The sequence below is a fragment of the Mya arenaria genome, chromosome 3 (genome assembly GCF_026914265.1).
Source record: "Mya arenaria isolate MELC-2E11 chromosome 3, ASM2691426v1".
NCBI lineage: Eukaryota > Metazoa > Mollusca > Bivalvia > Myida > Myidae > Mya > Mya arenaria.
The window spans coordinates 43,054,028-43,070,681 of NC_069124.1; the positions used below are offsets into that span (position 1 = coordinate 43,054,028).

Below are 16,654 nucleotides of genomic sequence, written 5' to 3' on the forward strand. Positions count from 1 at the left end.
TCGCTGAGTACTAAGCAGCCTGCATGATAATCGATTCAGTCTCTGCAGTAAATCAATTAAATGCAACCTTTTTAACTTTAATTAAATTAAAAAATATTATTTTTTTAAAAAGATTCCATGACTAAGCTGATATCAACACCTAGGCTATAACAATATTAACTGGACTCTTTTCTTTGAAAGGAGGCAAGTCAGGCGACTATAAATTAATTGCTAGATGTTCATCCCTGCCACCCCCTCTTCTTTCTGCCTCCCCTTAAATCTTATTGACTCAAATAAAAATGTTATCTATAGTCTGTATTCGCATACCAGTACTGTCCCGGCATGTTATTTGTACAACCCTACAGTGGCGATGTATAATATTCAATTTTTACAATCATGTTCGTGGTTCGTCTAGAAACACATGTACATGATCCCTTATGCAATAAGTAAGAGCATGAACAAATATTCAATGGTGAAACAGTCATCTATGACAAAAAAAGAAAGATAAAAAAATAATAATAATCAAACAAAAAAATCTAGCAATTAGTTCATTGGCCAAAACTAAGCAACGTCTCATGTTTAGGCAATCTGTTGGCATGTTCTATGATTGATTTAATTTCTTTCATTTCTGTATAGACAGTATGTTTGAACAGATAAAAGCAGAGAAGATCTCCCCACATGTATGGAACTTACTCTACGGTGTATTCATTCTCGCCAACGGGCACACAGTAAACAAACTGTATGGCACTCCAGAGCCTGTGGAACTCCGTACACTCGTCGACATTCATGACCCCGTTAGCGGGCGGCGGCCCATGCCAGACTGGGTCATCCAAGAATGACTGGATACGTTTCAGTATCACCTCAAACATGGACAGCCCACAACACAGGCGCTCACGTGTGAGCAGGTCTCCCTCTTGGGCTATGTTTGATTGCTGCAATGAAAGACACACTTGGTTAGAGATATGTGTTGTTGTTAAAATGTAAAACACATCAACTTCACACTTATTAGCTTTATTGGATTGCTGTTATAAAAAACACTGGATTAGAGACATGTTCTGTTGCTAAATTGAGAAACCACTTTATACATACCTTGGGAAAATTGACTGACAAAATCTTGTTTTAATGAATATGCATTAGGCAGGGGAGACAACTCTCCTTCCAATGAAATAACCCTGTATTGTCAGTTGTCTGCACAGGTGAGTGGTCTTAGTAATGGTTTTAAAATTTTAAGTGACAAGGAGCCTGAGTTCAATTCAAGCTTTTGCCAGAATACTTTTCTACCAAAAACATAAGTATGAGTGTTTATATTTCAGTTCATAATTTTGAATTAGTAACTTGCTTAGTCAATGAAACTGCCTCATAAATTAATAATGATTACAACATTTTCATCACCAAATTGCCCATGGTAAGAAATGAAAAATCGCAAACCAAACAATTATTAAAATTTTATCTTGATAGCATGGATGGTACATTCATATAAAAATATCATTTGTCATGGATGCTGTCTAACACATCAGCCAATTAAAAAAGCTTGATCTGGAAGAAGTCCATCAACCCTTCAAGAAACGGACGTGCCAAATATTATTAAGCAGATTGATCCTGATGCATTATAGCCGTACCTTCTGGTTCCCAAACTTGCCAATGATGGGTACCACTTGCAAGGCCTGGTACTTGCCCTCCAGTCGCTTCATCACAGTCTTGAGTTCCTCTTCTTTATCCTTGCGAGATTGGCCATCTACAGAAAAATATAGATGTACACATATGTAATTACAAGAAGAGTGGTGAAATCATCAGAAGTTTAGGCAATGAAACGTCGGATCCAGTATCTTAAATATCTTATCATATTGTTAAAGTATAATGTTGATTGATTGATTTTAATCAGATCCCTAGGAGCTATATTGTAAAAGACACAACAGTGCATGGCGCATTTTCTCAATTATCCTAGGAGAACTGTTGTACCTAGGAAAATTGATTATTAGTTCAGGGCGCCATTTTATCAAGTCTTACCAGCTATGTTGTACCTGAGAATGATTTAAAACAGTGCACTACTGTTGAAAAAGTTTCTAAGAACAAACCAGCTCCTTGGATCAATGATGAAACTGCCCCCTGGTGCAATATTCAATAACCACCTTTGATTTATCATAATTTTATTAATTCTATTTGATTGGACAGTATAATTAAATGACCAATAGAATGAATGGAATCACTGAGGCATTGTATAAAAATAAGGATAAGAACTATAAATGAAAACGTCCCCAGCTTGCAGGCTTGTGCTAGTTTCGAACACTGGGACCCTACCTTTTGCTGGTATGAATGGTTTAGGTATGATGTTCTGGAAGGGAGCTGCATGCTTCAAGTCACACACTTCCTCCTGGGTCTGAAATCAGAACACAATTTTTTGTTCAATTACAACCAGGGGCCATATTCATAAAGTATCTTAGTGAAGAATTTAAACTTGGTGACAAAATGATGTTGTTTTTTTAAATCTGAATTTTACACCAAAGGTATGAACATAGGCAAAAAAAGATACCATATAATTAAAGGCATATGAAATTAAAACCCAGCAAAATATTAATTTACCAATGTTTGCCAACACAAATTTTACTTAAACCAAGCTAAGTTGTCCCAAAAAATTCATGATAAAGTACCCTATTATTTTTAAAACCATTTACACGGTAGTACATATACGGCATTCGAGTTCCATATCAGTTTGTGACTGTTCCAGCAAGATCTAGCCACATATAGATAACACTGTACATAAAATGTGAATGTCTACGCTCACTCTGCCCATTCTTAATCATTAAAATATTACTTCCTGTCATCTAACTATTACTAAACGCATATTTAACCCTCACAGTATAGGATATTATGTTGAGATACCAGTGTCTTTAAAAGGGAAGTTAAAAGTGGTCCAGCCATATTGGCATCTATCTTCCAAATAGGTCGAAATTAGGAACCCCGTAAGGAGAACACTGTCTCGGCCTCTAAAAAAACTCCCAGAAAAAACGACTCAAGAGTGATTCAAAGCTGTCTTCATACATGAACTTAAAAAGGTATTATTATAAATTAAACATACCATTGATTGTTCTATGAGGAGGCAGAAGAGGATTGCATTGCCAACCTCCCTGAACAGTTGGAACACCTCTGTGCGCATGTCTGGATACTGGATCAGCTCGGCAAGCTGGGCCTGGTAGTAACCCATCACACCTGGTCAATCAAACGACAAACCATTATTATATTATAATTTATGTATGCAGTCAATGGAAATCTACTCTTGGCCTCCAATTAGTTCCAAGGTTAATTGATAAGACTTGCAGTTTCACAATATGACAGACAATATGTCGTGTTTTGGTTCCTGCCTTTAGAAAACACTGTAATGTAAATCAGTTAAAACATCATTCTGATAGCGTTTAAGTTTAATCACTTACAAGGGCTCACTCATTCGCTTATTCTCTTAATCATTAAGATTTAAAACATTATGTTAGCACAATAACCTTACTAAAGGTAAAAAAACAGGCAAAAGTTAACACTTTGAACAGGTTTTGGAATCGAAAACCTCCCCAGACATACTACTTGCATAAATACTACCCAAGACCATCAATGACGACCCAGGACTTGTGACAGGATTTTTCCACAATTCCTTGTGATTTCCAGTCATAGCTGGATATAAACTGTTGTAAGTTATCTCATCTCTGAGTGTGTCTAGGGCATTTACATGAAAAATATGCCCACCAATCCCATTTCTTGATTAAATCTGTTGAAATAATTTCATATTCTTCCTCCTTGGACTTACCCGGGGATCCGTAGTCGTATCTGAGCAGACGGCAGTTCTGTGGCATGCTGCTCATCAGGATTTTCGTGTACCTCATCAGGGGACCAGTGAGCTGAGAAATGTAAAACATGGACAAGTAAGTGTAGGTACAATATGTGTGGACACTTCTGCAGTTTATTCCATTAGCACGGCAAAGTGAATGGCAACATTGTCTTTTTTTTTATGTCGAAAAAGGGGCATAACTCAACAATTGTTAGGGTCAGAGTTATGGGCATAAAAGCATACACAAAAATATATGTTGTTTTGTTTTGATCAATAAAGTCAAATGAGATAAACATGATAAAGCATGAAGATTAAAAAAAATTGTTTGCCTCATCCTATATTGCGGGCCTTTAAAGCTGCACTCTCACAGATTGATCGTTTTGACAACGTTTTTTTTTGTCTTGTAATGAGCCAATATTTGCGAAAAATCCATGGAAACCAGTTATGTAAGACTGCTGACAAAAAATTAGATCGCAGATTTTTATATCTAAGTTCAAAAATTGATGTTATGCCATAAAACATTAATTTTTGAATGGAAATATGAAAATCTTCAATCTGATCTTTTGTCAGCAATAAGTTATCATTGGTTTGCAGATATTAAAGCAAAAGTTTGCTCTTTCCAAGACAAAAAATAAAAAAGTTGTAAAAATAGTATATCTGTGAGAGTGCAGCTTTAATGACAATGACATCAAACTTAATTGCAGACAAATCATTTATAAAAAATGCATGTATCAGGGTTGTTAGAGAAGTTGGAAAATTTTTAAACATAAAAAATAACAAATGTCATTGGAAATCGGTATAAATGAAGCTCAATGCAAGCCATGTTGATGTGGAAAAATGGTGTATCTTATAAAACCCTTCATCTAGATTTATGGTATCCATGACAACTCATATACCGGAGTTCATTTTATTTGTACCAATGTACAAACATTATCAAAGACATATTTTCTGTTGATGTTAAAATTAGGTGAACTTCCGGAACATCCCTTGTATTTAAAAAGCAGACACCATACCTGTTCAGAGACAATTTTGAGCAGTTCCTCCACAACGACAGCGATACCCTGGTAACCAAGGAGACGACAGCAGACGCGGAAATGTGGGGGACCAACAAACCCTGCGTACTGACTGTAGATGGAGCTGAATGACGAGGTCAGCGTCTGCAAGGAAACAACATGTAACATTCTGAATGTTGGTTAATGATACTACCCGTAGTTGTTGTGAAACTAGACTGGGGCCGTATTCAATTACAAAGTTACAGTCGAAAGTCGTTGACTCGATAATGCTTAGCTCAATTTTCTCATTGGCTCGAACTTGATGTATGGGACTGATTTTTTTTACTCTATGTAAGGATTCACTCTTGGCTCGATATTAATGAGGTTCGAAGTACTAAGGCCGGTACCATGGATATCGCATTAACTCAGGGTGCCGGGTTTTAACTTAGATTCAAAAGTAGAATCTGTGTGTGTTTTGATTGGACTATAGAATTGATTGACCATTGGACTGTAGAATTGATTGACCAATCAACTGAACAGAATCATTGAGGCGTGTCTAAGAATAAGAACTGTATAATTGAAGATTGGCCCCGGTTTACTTTGGGGTCTACCATGAAAGTTACCATACCACATAATATGGCAAATCGAGTTTCTTATTTGTACATAAACATAAAATCTCAGTAATATTTGTGAAATATTTTGGATGAAAACAGCTGTTTCTTTACCTTTTCAAAACTAATATTTAAATCTTTATTTATTCATTTAAACTAAATACGTCAGATAAAACTCCCAAAGGAACAACATAGTAGTTCAAAGTATCAAGACATTGCGTTGTTGATGTTATATTAAAACCCACTTTTTGGGAACAGAACTCAAGTATTGCTAACAGCAGAAGACCATACCTTTGTCCCCCAAATGTATGGGTGAGAGGCATTTGGTGGTTTCTCTCTCTGACTGGCCTCTACAAAGGTGTAGTTGGTCTTTACAAATCTGGAGAAAAAAACAAGAAATACTTTCAAACCAGGGGTCTTATTAAATATCACATTTTGACCAAATTTACAATATTTCATGGCCAAAAAACGTGTTTGTTATATTTGTTTGGTATAGCCTTTTCAATTTCTCTCCCCTTTAAATGATACCAAATATAATATGGACTTACGAGTTACCCAAAACCTACATAAGATACCTAAATTCAACAAAGTAAAGAAGACGTACATGAATCAAATATGGATGCTTAAATGACAAAAGATGTCAGTGACGTTAGTCAATGTAAGCTGAGCAGAGTAAGATGAAATTTCAAAAGCCTTGAACTACAATGAGTCAATATACCTGTTCGTGGCAGCATTGTAGCAGTAGTTTGGCAGGAAGTCATAGTTGAGTTCCCAGAACACATGGAGAGTTGTGCGTCCGTACGGAGCAGACACGTTGTGGTTGGCCTCCCGCAGCATTGCGTCAAAGTCATTCAGGGTGAGAAACTGCTTCAACAGCTTATGTGTGAGCTTGTTACAATCTATGAGACCGTCGAGTTCCTGTAGATGGAATCAAGCATGTCGTAAAGGAGTAAAAAGGTTGGGTCAAACTTAAAGGTCGTAGTATAAGCTATTAGTTACTGTATTCGTCTTAATATTAATCATAAGCATGTCATTTTTTTACCCTCAAGCACAAAAACATTGTCAGTTAAGATAAGTGGAGTGTTATCTCAGACTTATATATTAGGGTACAGATTTATAATAAACAAAAATGGCTAACCAATAGTTTTGCAACAAAACAATGAATCGAAGCCATGTAGTTTACATAAGCATACATGTCTGAACATATCGAAACTCCTACATTAAAAGCAAAATATTATACATATAAACATTCCATAAAGATATTTACCATAATGCCCGTGATGTCACCGCCTTCAAATCTAGAGATTGCAACTTCCAAGGATTTCTGTAAAGCTGCATTTATTCTCTGCCCAACCAATCGATTGAGGTCAATTGATCGGCCAAGCAGCTGTACATGTCGTTGTTTCAGGAGGGTTTCGTATCGATTTGCACGTGGAAAATCGATGACGATCCCAGCATTGGCACATTCTGCTCTAAACCGCTTGTCCAGCATCATACTGTAATAATTGATCAGTTAATGGCTGTTATTTGAATATTTATTCATAAACGTTGGCCTTTATTTGAATATCTATTAATAAACGTTAGCCATTATTTGAATATGTATTAATAAATGTTGGCCATCACTTGAATATCTATGTATCTATGAATCTTACAGCTATTTTTTGCCTTATATCTTCCAGATCCGAGATCAATTTGTTTATCAGTGATGAAAACATAACTAACCTTGCAGCAAGCTGCTTGTAGTATGCAAATATCTGGTCACTCAACTTGTACACAAACTGGTCAAAACACAAATTCACCTGCAAAAAAAGTTTTATTTTACTGATTTTATGTCTTCCATAAACACTAAATTGCCTCATTTTAGTTCTTTTTGTATCAAACTCAATAATGGTATAAAAAATATTCAAGGGATGAGTTTGTTTAACGTTGTAGGTGACTGCTACATCCCAATTCTGAGTTGGCAAATTATTTTATAGTTCTGATAATGGACACAGGTACTGATTTCTACCTAAGGAACAGACTCCAACATAATTTTATAGCTATTTACTTTCAGAACAATCAACCTGATTCAAGTCAAAATAATTTGAATTAGTATTGTTTTAAAACTAAAGGGCCATATACACATACCGGTATTAATATTTAAGGATTATTTCACAAACATTCTTAAGTGTGTATTAAAGAATATCTGGTGCTAATTTCTCATGAAAATCTTTAGCCCGTTATAGCAGATAAACTGATTAATAAGGTTTTATCCCATTTTTTTTTTACTTTTTTTGACACCTACTTCTAGGTTTTACTTAGCGTCCCGCACTTCTTGAGGAAATTCATCAAAATTATCATACTCATAGTAACCATCTAGATTCTGTCCTCGAAATTGTGTTGCAGACGAAAGAAAAAGTTTCAATATTCATACCAAAGTATCCCGTTATAACAGACTGAAGATTGCTTGAAAAATCAGGGGAAAATAATTAAAGGTCTTTACCTCTGCCTCAATTTCATCATAGAGGAACTGCTGGTGGAAGAGGGTCAGGGCGTAGTGGGCGCTGTCATTGTACAGGTCCAGGGGATACAGAATGTACCTAAGGAGGAGAAATATTTAGTATGTGACAAAGTGACAAAGGATGAACAAGAGCACTACAGAGCGAACACAAACTCTCTCATCTGTTGTAGTTTTTTTTATTGGGACAGGGGCTTTATTCAACAATTATTAAAGAGTTATGGGCCTTGTTATACATGTATATATTGCCTTTGGCAACGTATGTACCAAGATTTGCTTGAAAATGTATCAGATATGGCCAATGTTGAAGAGTTTGCACAATAAGAATAAAGCTGACACAGCCATTCATAAAACATGTATGTGAAAATTTTCATCTTAATTCTTTGAATAATTAACACCGAACTAAGTTGAAAAAGGTTATACTAAATCGCTTTATGGATAGGGCCCTAGACTATGAAAATACCTCAAATCTTTAATATGAAAAACAGACAAGCTAACGACTTATATGTGAAGAAATCCTTACTCCATCATAGAGGATTCCTTCGTCTCCAGGATATGGTCTGTCAGGATCCAGGGCATGGACATCTCTATGGGGAACTGGAAATAACATCACAGATTGATTTTCAGTTTTTCATCTTAAAGGCACATACTATCGGTTGATGCAAATTTTTTTTAGTCTTTATTAATATTTATTTAAAAAATAGCTACAGGGCCACAAAATCCCCAGTCAAAAAAGCGCCAAAATATCACTTATATTTGCATATCTACATAAATCATGCTTTTTGGTTATATGATTTAAACATGATAATTTATTAAAAACTACTCTTTTTCTTTCATCAACCTACATTGTGCTTTTTTAAAAACTCATGAGACGATAGGTACTTAAGATCAGCCGTGAGTCTTTGTTGCTCTAAACATTGGTGCCTGATTAATCCGGAGTAAATCATTTTAAACTGGGTAGTCATGCATAACACAAAGTGGGCTTGAGTGATCAGTCATTGAAATTAAGATTTTCTTAAACAAGCCCGAAAACTATACTGGGTATGTTCATATTATTTTAAGATTATAATCCACAAGCTTAAATACAGAAACACAAAAAACCCGAAATGGTTAAAAAGTCCGGGCTTGATAAGAGAGGTGGCTTTGGGTCTTATCTATATTTCAATTCCTGTGTATTTTGCATGAAATATTGTATGCAATGGTTGTTCAGAACTTTGTTCAAGATGTTCACTGCATTGTTGTTAAATTTAAAGCTGCACTCTCACAGATTGAGCGTTTTGACAACTTTTAATTTTTCTTGGAACGAGTCAATATTTGCGAAAATCCATGGAAACCAGATATATAAGACTGCTAACAAAAAATTTAGATCACAGATTTTTAAATTTAAGTTAAAAAATTGATGTTTTATGCATTTTCTTAAACCGTTAGTAACTGTTTAAGCCATCAAACACTACTTTTCAAACGGAAATATCAAAATCTGCGATCTGATCTTTTGTCAGAAATCTTATATCTTTGGTTTGCAGATATTTACGAAAAATTTGCTCTTTCCAAGACAAAAAATAAAAAAAAATGTAAAAATGGCAAATCTGTGAGAGTGCAGCTTCAAAAGGTGAAATATGTCATGATTTCCTCATATATATGAATAGAACGAGAACAGCTGAAACAGTTCTCTCAATTATGGTTAGAAACACTGCTAATTACAATTGTATCCATTAGACTTTCAGAGAGCTAAAGATGATGATGATGTTAAAAATATTGTTATCTTTAACAAAGTTCTGATATTGTTAATATTTGCCAACAAGGGCTGACTCATCCTCTCTTTTCTTACCTGTATCCTCTTGCCCATGGTCATCTCAAGGAAGAACTCCCGGAACCAGAGCTGGGATAGGTTACAGCTGTTGTGTAGAGATTCTGAAATAAACAGAAATCTTTTTTATACATGTAGAAATCAATGCTAATGTTTGCCTAAAATACATTTGAAAATTAAATCAGAAAAAAACATTTTCAAATTTATTTGCTTTGAAATAGTGACAAATTGCTATTAAAAAACACTGTAATTATTTAATATTTTATTCTTATGTTTTATCATAATTTGTACAAAAATGTAGAGTATATATATATGTATGACTTTATATTAAACTGTATTTATCAATACACATAATCCAATAATTCAACTCTATATATATGACAAAACATTACATCATTGCATCCATTTTAAGTTTGATCAATGATAAGCTTTGGAATAAAACATAGTGTATTTACAAGATCAACAAGTGTGCTTTATAACAAGTACAATATTACAGGTATTAAGGTCTTCCATCCAAAAGTTTCCTTAAATATTCAAAAAAAGATTACTAAGTTTTGGGAAATTTCATTTACATCAACAATGGAAAATTCAAAGTTTAGAACGTGCATGGCCAAATATTGAACACTGAATGATAAAAAATATCCCTTGTCAAAGAGAACAAAAAACTCACAATGGATGGAACACCTAATGCTGACATTGAAAAGCTAACGTAAATGCACAGTAAGATGACATATAGAAGCCAATCCACTCAAAACATAACAAAGAAATGGAGAAGTGTCATTAGGTAATAGAGGTACAAGACGACAAAGTTATTGTTATTTCTTCTGTTTAAAGCTATTAACACCCTGCCCTCCATGAAAGCTAAAAAGGCCACACTGTTTTATTATATATTTTTCATGAATTCAAATTTTTCAGTACATAGATACATGGTACCTTTTCAAATAAAAACTGAAAGCACACTGATACTATTGCATTTTAGTACGAAAATTAATTACATAAGTAATATTTTTAGCTATTAAAAAAATGAATTACTCTATTATACAGTCAAAACCCATTGGCTCGATATCCCCCTCTCTAAAAAAAATACTTTGAGCCTCACAAATATAGAGCCAAGCAGAAATGCTCACATAGAGTAAAGTACAATTTTTCCTTCACATCAAGTTTGAGCCAACAAGGAAAGTGAGCCAAGGGATATCGAGCCATGGGTAAAGAGTGTACATAAATATACATGTCTGTTTTAGTTTGAAAATACTCCGAAACCATATTGCCTACAAATGATAAACAAATAAAGCATCATGGCCTAAGTTACAGTGACCAACCCATTTAAGCGCTTAATTATTTGTGAAGCTTTGCACGTTACCATTGAAGTTAAGTATGTAGGTCCAATAAAATGAGAATTTGTGGAAGTGCTCAATAGTGTGAGCATCTTTAGCCTGTAGTTCTTTCCTTAACTGCCTCTTCCCCACATGCTTGTCCCCAACCAGGGACTCAAGCATGGTTCTGATCATGTATAGCTGTAATATACACACGTTGGTCATGGTTAGTTACCAAGATACATTAACATGCTACTATTTCCAAATGCTTCTCCCCAACCAGAGACTCAAGCATTGTTCTGATCAAGTATAGCTGTAATATACACAAGTATATCAGGGTTAATTGCCAAGATACATTAACATGCTGCTGTCCCCGACATGCTTCTCCCCAATTTATAGAGACTGAAGCATGGTTCTGATCATGTATAGCTGTAATATACACAGTAGGTCAAGGTTAATTGCCAAGGTACATTAACATGCTGCCATTCAGACTTCCTTCTCCCCAACCAGGGACTCAAGCATGGTACAATTAATGTATAGCTGTAATATACACATGTAGGTCAGTGTTAATTGCAAAAATCAGATACACATGCAAGGCGGACAAAATTCCCCCCACCAAATTTAGCAACTTTGTCTTGCTATTTTAGAAGGCTTTTCCCCTTTTTTTAATCATACAAAGTATATAATATTTCACTTAATTATATTTTACAACATTTCTACTCAGACACAACAAATTTAGTTCAAAAGCATGGGCAAGGGGGGTCTGTCTTTCCAAGGGGTTGCAGGGAGTGAGGGGGGGATTTTTTTCCTACGTTTGATATCTTTCTTTATGTACTTGCTACCATATAAAGGGGGGTTTAGAGACGCAGAACTTAAGTTCATGTTAGTTGAAGAGGAGCCATTAAAGACCTCGCAAAATCAGTTCCCCACATGCACCTGCCATACAAATGCATAATTATTTATGTACATTGTTTAAATTTCGTGATGTTTTGTTATTTATTTTTTTTTGCCAATTTCGAATTTGGAAGTTTTATTTTCATTAGAAATCAATTGTGATTTAATATTCCAGTATATTTTATATCAGCAAAGTGACTGATAACTGAAAAAAATCAGGAAATTTAAACCCTCGTGAAAATAAAGCATTCTACAGGGCCCTGTTTCAAAAATAAATCTTAGCCATAAACCTTACTTGCGAGTGCCTATGTACACTTGTAAAGTTACAGGCAAAATCGATCATTGGATGCAATGAAATCCCTTAAAATTTTCCTTATTGAAATGCTGTTTAGGCCAGAAACATCTAAGGCTAGAAACGAGCTTATGCCTGGAAATTTACAATCTTAAGCCTTTCGATCTCCATTGAAACAGGACCAAGTACCTGTAATCAAAGGATATATATCATGCTGTCATGCAAGCCAAGAGGGCCAGTCTACAGGGTTACAAAGAAGAACATCTGAAAGCACTAGTTCAAAGCAGGCATTACTAGAATCAAAAACAAATATACCAGGAAAGGGAGATAAATCTTCCAACACACGGTTGAAAGTTCTGTTAGTATGTAGTACTTAGCAGACACGACACATACAATTATAATTATAAGTACATTAGACTTAAAGAACTTTACGAGAGCTGAAATATTAAGAGAAAACGCAATATAATGACAGAATAGCATTTTAGCAGTATAACTCCCATGAATTGGACGTGTCACCTATAATAAGCACCCATCATTTTTCTGGTAAAGGTCACCATGACCTTGACCTTTGACACCAAAATCGATAGGGTTCATCTTTCAACCATGACCATGTACAAACCATGTTTGATTTGAAATGAATGTGTAACACCGATGTTAAAGGAAATGATGGCTCTCGACAAAGTAATCCAGCAAAACTTCGCAGACAACTTTAAAAAGCTGCTAGTACAAAGCATAGCTAACAGAACTTTATAATCAGGTGTTGGAAAACAGGGGGGCCCTATAAGTCAAGGGTTACCATTAAAGTTGATGCAATAGGACCAGAAGAATGAGTTTTTGTGAAAGTTATCAATGGCCAGAAAGTGCTGGTAGTCGATGTCTTTCCGCAGCGTCTTCTTCCCGCCGGTGTTCTTCTCTGCTATGAGAGATTCCAGCATGGTCCTCACCATGTACAGCTGAAGCAGGGCAGCAAATAATTAACATTGAAAGCTACATTTAGATGACCAGAATTTTTAACACTGCACCTAGCCTTGACTTCCATCCATGTCACCTTTTAAATGAATTTTTTGCACACAAAGGAAAGATGAACAGATACAATAATGAGAAATGTTTGAGAAAACAGTCATTTATATAAATTTCCTCCTTTAAACATTTAAATATGAACATAAATACACTTTAAAGGATATTCAGTCAATTTTTTTCCTTTTTAACTTTTAACTTTTTTCACCAAATACGTATGTTGAAGCCTGAAATTGTTCACGACCTTTGACAAATACTTCCTTGTTACAATATAATGATTTACGTAGCTTTAATGACCATCACAGATGAGTTCTAATTTTGCATTCTACCCACATGGACAAGATAATATAACATAAACTATATATACATTTAATTGCTTGTAAACTCCATACAGAAAAAGGTTATATTTATATCAATATGATCAACAAAAAATAAGCTCTAAAAGAGCTTTTAAAGTGGTGTACATTTATTTAGTTTAAAATCTGTAATATTCATATGATTTAGAACCATATCTAACATTCCTGGGTAATATAAAACCAGTAATGATCATTGACAAAGTCTGATTTGAAATTGGTTTAAAATAAAAAAAAATAATCGCTTGATTGTGAAGACAGCTTAGATAAATTACTCTTGGGTACATTCCCTGGCAAGAAACCAGTACTGTGTCCTTTTTAAGAGGCCATGAGGAAGTACCCAAGTAGGGCCTGAACAACCTCTGCATTGAGACACAGAAAACGTTGCCACATGGCCATTCTGAAAACTTTGATCCATATATTGTCACAATGCTGTACCTGAGTAGTTGAGGGGCCAACATTCCTGCGGGGCACCTTGATCTGGAAGCCCTCCTCTGGGTCTTTCTTGCCCTTCATGGCCGGGTCCTCATTGGGCTCCACCCCCCGCAGCCAGTCCACGCATGTGTTCCGCACAGACATTACTATCCTGTTCAAGTATATACAAGGTTTAAGATTTTGTATGCCGACGCTGACTTCCTAAAAATATCAGACTAAGCTGAAAATGTCTTTAAGTTTTACAATCAGGAACAAGTACCATTTCTTTATACCAAAATTCAAATCATGCAATTTTACTGAGTAATATTATTCTTTATTCCAAATTTTGATTTTGGAACAACTTTTTTTAAAGCCCTACTCCACAAGGTCTCGAAAACTACATACATATGTTTTCATTTTAGATTGATGGTTTAAGTTTGAAGGTTGCATTATTATTTTTGTTACATATTGCTGCCTTATGGTTTTAATAATTTTGCAAGAAAGGACAATAAAGTGATGCACATGATTTATGTTTTCCGAAGTGTTCTGAATGTGTGCCTACAACTGTGTCCTTAGAACGGAAGCAGGAAGTCACATGACATTTTTTCCTCGCAAAAAATATAAAAATGATCCATATTCAAAATAATCATTGTTAGTATATGGGATAGCTTCAGAATTTTTTGGAAACTTCAAATCAATTACCACTTAACAAAATGAAATATATAATAATTTAATATTAAAATCTACTTACACTTTAATAACATCATTTTTCTTCTTGATAGCCTTTCTGACAGGGTCTCGGAGAACAAGCTGAACAAAATCCTGCAGCTCGGCGTAGATGTGTCGACGTATGGCATCCATAAACACTGACTCCATCCTCAACATGAGGAGTTGCAGCCCCTTGATCATGGCAATGACTTCTATGATAGCAAACTTCTCGGCACTGCTGTAGTTGTAGCGTGTGGACTGTGAAAAGGGAAGATTTCCAGTATATCATCTTTGATGTAGGACACATGTATGACATCCAAAGGCAAGAACGTAAAATTGTTAAAGTATCACCATGACCTTAACCTTTGACCTTTAAACCCCAAACCAAATCAGGGTCATCTACATTTTTCAATCCAATACAAACAAATAGGCTATTCACCCATGACTATTAATATACATTGATTCATACCCTCTCATATTCCTCCGCCTCTACAGGACAACTCGGGTTCTGGTGGGGATCTGTTGGGTTCAGCAGTTTCCATGTGTACTGAAAGTAATGATTATTTCATTACTTGTGTACACAATGAATACAAATTGTAGATAATGTTTATTGTTGGTTTAAGATATTCTATGATGAAAATATTTAAGAGATATGATATAACTACTCCAATGATTTCAACACATAACTGAACAAACGCCATATATTTTTAGCCGAAAATCTTAAAACAAGGTATTTCATTATCCAGCATTAACCCTTTAGATGTAGAAAACCACTGTGATCACGCTTACCAGTTCCATGACCTGCTGGGTCCATGCAGAAAGAAGCTGTAGGCCCCTCAATGCCAGCTCGTACAGGTCTTTGTTTTCTGCGTCTGTACGTGGACTCTCGCGAGTTGTTGTGATTGCCTGTCATTGTAAATGGTTAAATTAATCCTTTCTATGATGTATACTGTAGATCGCTGAAATGTTGCAAAGATTTAATAATCATGATTTTTCTGCCGATCAATGGATCAAGCACAAATTTAAAACCTAGCAAACTAATAATGCACAGATGTTATCCATTACTTCAATAAATATTCTAGAATCTTTAAATTCGCCAAACAAATTGGCCAACATCAAAAAACCATGAAAAAGACTGTGAATAATTAAAACGATGAACAGTACAACACTTTTTAAAGGGACTGTACACCAGATTGGCACCAAAAAAAGTTTTTTTTTGTAACGAATCTCAGGACAAGTATTTCTTGAAATGAATTACTCTCTGATATCATAATTGTAAAAAAAATACCAAAATGTACAAAAAAAATTCGAGTCGGAGACCGGGTTCGAACCGGTGTCGCCAAAATTGCAGTCCAGTGTTGTATCCACTGTGCTACGAAGGCTCACTCTAAACGGTTGGAATATTTAAGCTATATACCTAACTTGGTAATATCACGTGATAACATCGACCAGCCAATCACGCATAAGGAATGAATTCTTTTAGGTAGACATACCTAGTAATCTTTTTTAATGGAAAAATATGAAAAAACTGCGAAAAATAAATTAATTGTAAACTATGTGGTACTTCAGTTAGTAAGTATCAATGCATTGTACACATCGATACCAAGTTTATGTCAGATTTCGACAATTTTCTTTTTCTTTTTTCGCTATTTCATCATACAGAGTACAGCCCCTTTAACATACACACATGAAGTATATAATTTATTTTGGGATATCATTGTAGCATTCATAATCAGATGTATACCGGTACATGTAAAATACAGCATATTAAACAGATTGAGAGTTCACTCGACTTGATATATTATTTATATATAAAATATGAAGATACTTTTTATGTAGAAGGCATAACTAATGATTACAATTTTGAATACATTGTAGATTGTGGAAGTGACGATGCAATTCTCAACTTTAATGTTTGAAACATAGGTGGCAAAATCAGTCAGGGATGCCAACATATATTTTA

At 35.0% G+C, this 16,654-nt stretch overlaps 1 protein-coding gene across 4 annotated transcripts in view; it reads right to left on the bottom strand.

Annotated features, from left to right (window-relative positions):
• LOC128227120 (cytoplasmic FMR1-interacting protein-like) overlaps positions 1–16,654 on the bottom strand; it is a 32,763-nt gene that overhangs the window by 4,226 nt on the left and 11,883 nt on the right. For 3 of the 4 annotated variants that reach the window (XM_052937339.1, XM_052937343.1, XM_052937340.1), the window contains 18 exons: positions 15,481–15,597; positions 15,161–15,238; positions 14,735–14,949; positions 14,008–14,155; positions 12,996–13,152; positions 9,722–9,804; positions 8,417–8,490; positions 7,879–7,975; positions 7,119–7,195; positions 6,664–6,892; positions 6,115–6,314; positions 5,688–5,775; positions 4,807–4,950; positions 3,773–3,863; positions 3,056–3,186; positions 2,278–2,356; positions 1,599–1,714; positions 673–911 (listed from right to left, as the gene is read on the bottom strand). In XM_052937339.1, coding sequence (XP_052793299.1) covers positions 673–911; positions 1,599–1,714; positions 2,278–2,356; positions 3,056–3,186; positions 3,773–3,863; positions 4,807–4,950; positions 5,688–5,775; positions 6,115–6,314; positions 6,664–6,892; positions 7,119–7,195; positions 7,879–7,975; positions 8,417–8,490; positions 9,722–9,804; positions 12,996–13,152; positions 14,008–14,155; positions 14,735–14,949; positions 15,161–15,238; positions 15,481–15,597 — 2,363 coding nt within the window. Of the gene's footprint in view, positions 1–672; positions 912–1,598; positions 1,715–2,277; positions 2,357–3,055; positions 3,187–3,772; positions 3,864–4,806; positions 4,951–5,687; positions 5,776–6,114; positions 6,315–6,663; positions 6,893–7,118; positions 7,196–7,878; positions 7,976–8,416; positions 8,491–9,721; positions 9,805–11,060; positions 11,215–12,995; positions 13,153–14,007; positions 14,156–14,734; positions 14,950–15,160; positions 15,239–15,480; positions 15,598–16,654 lie in introns of all 4 variants that reach the window. The other variant, XM_052937341.1, reaches the window with a different exon arrangement.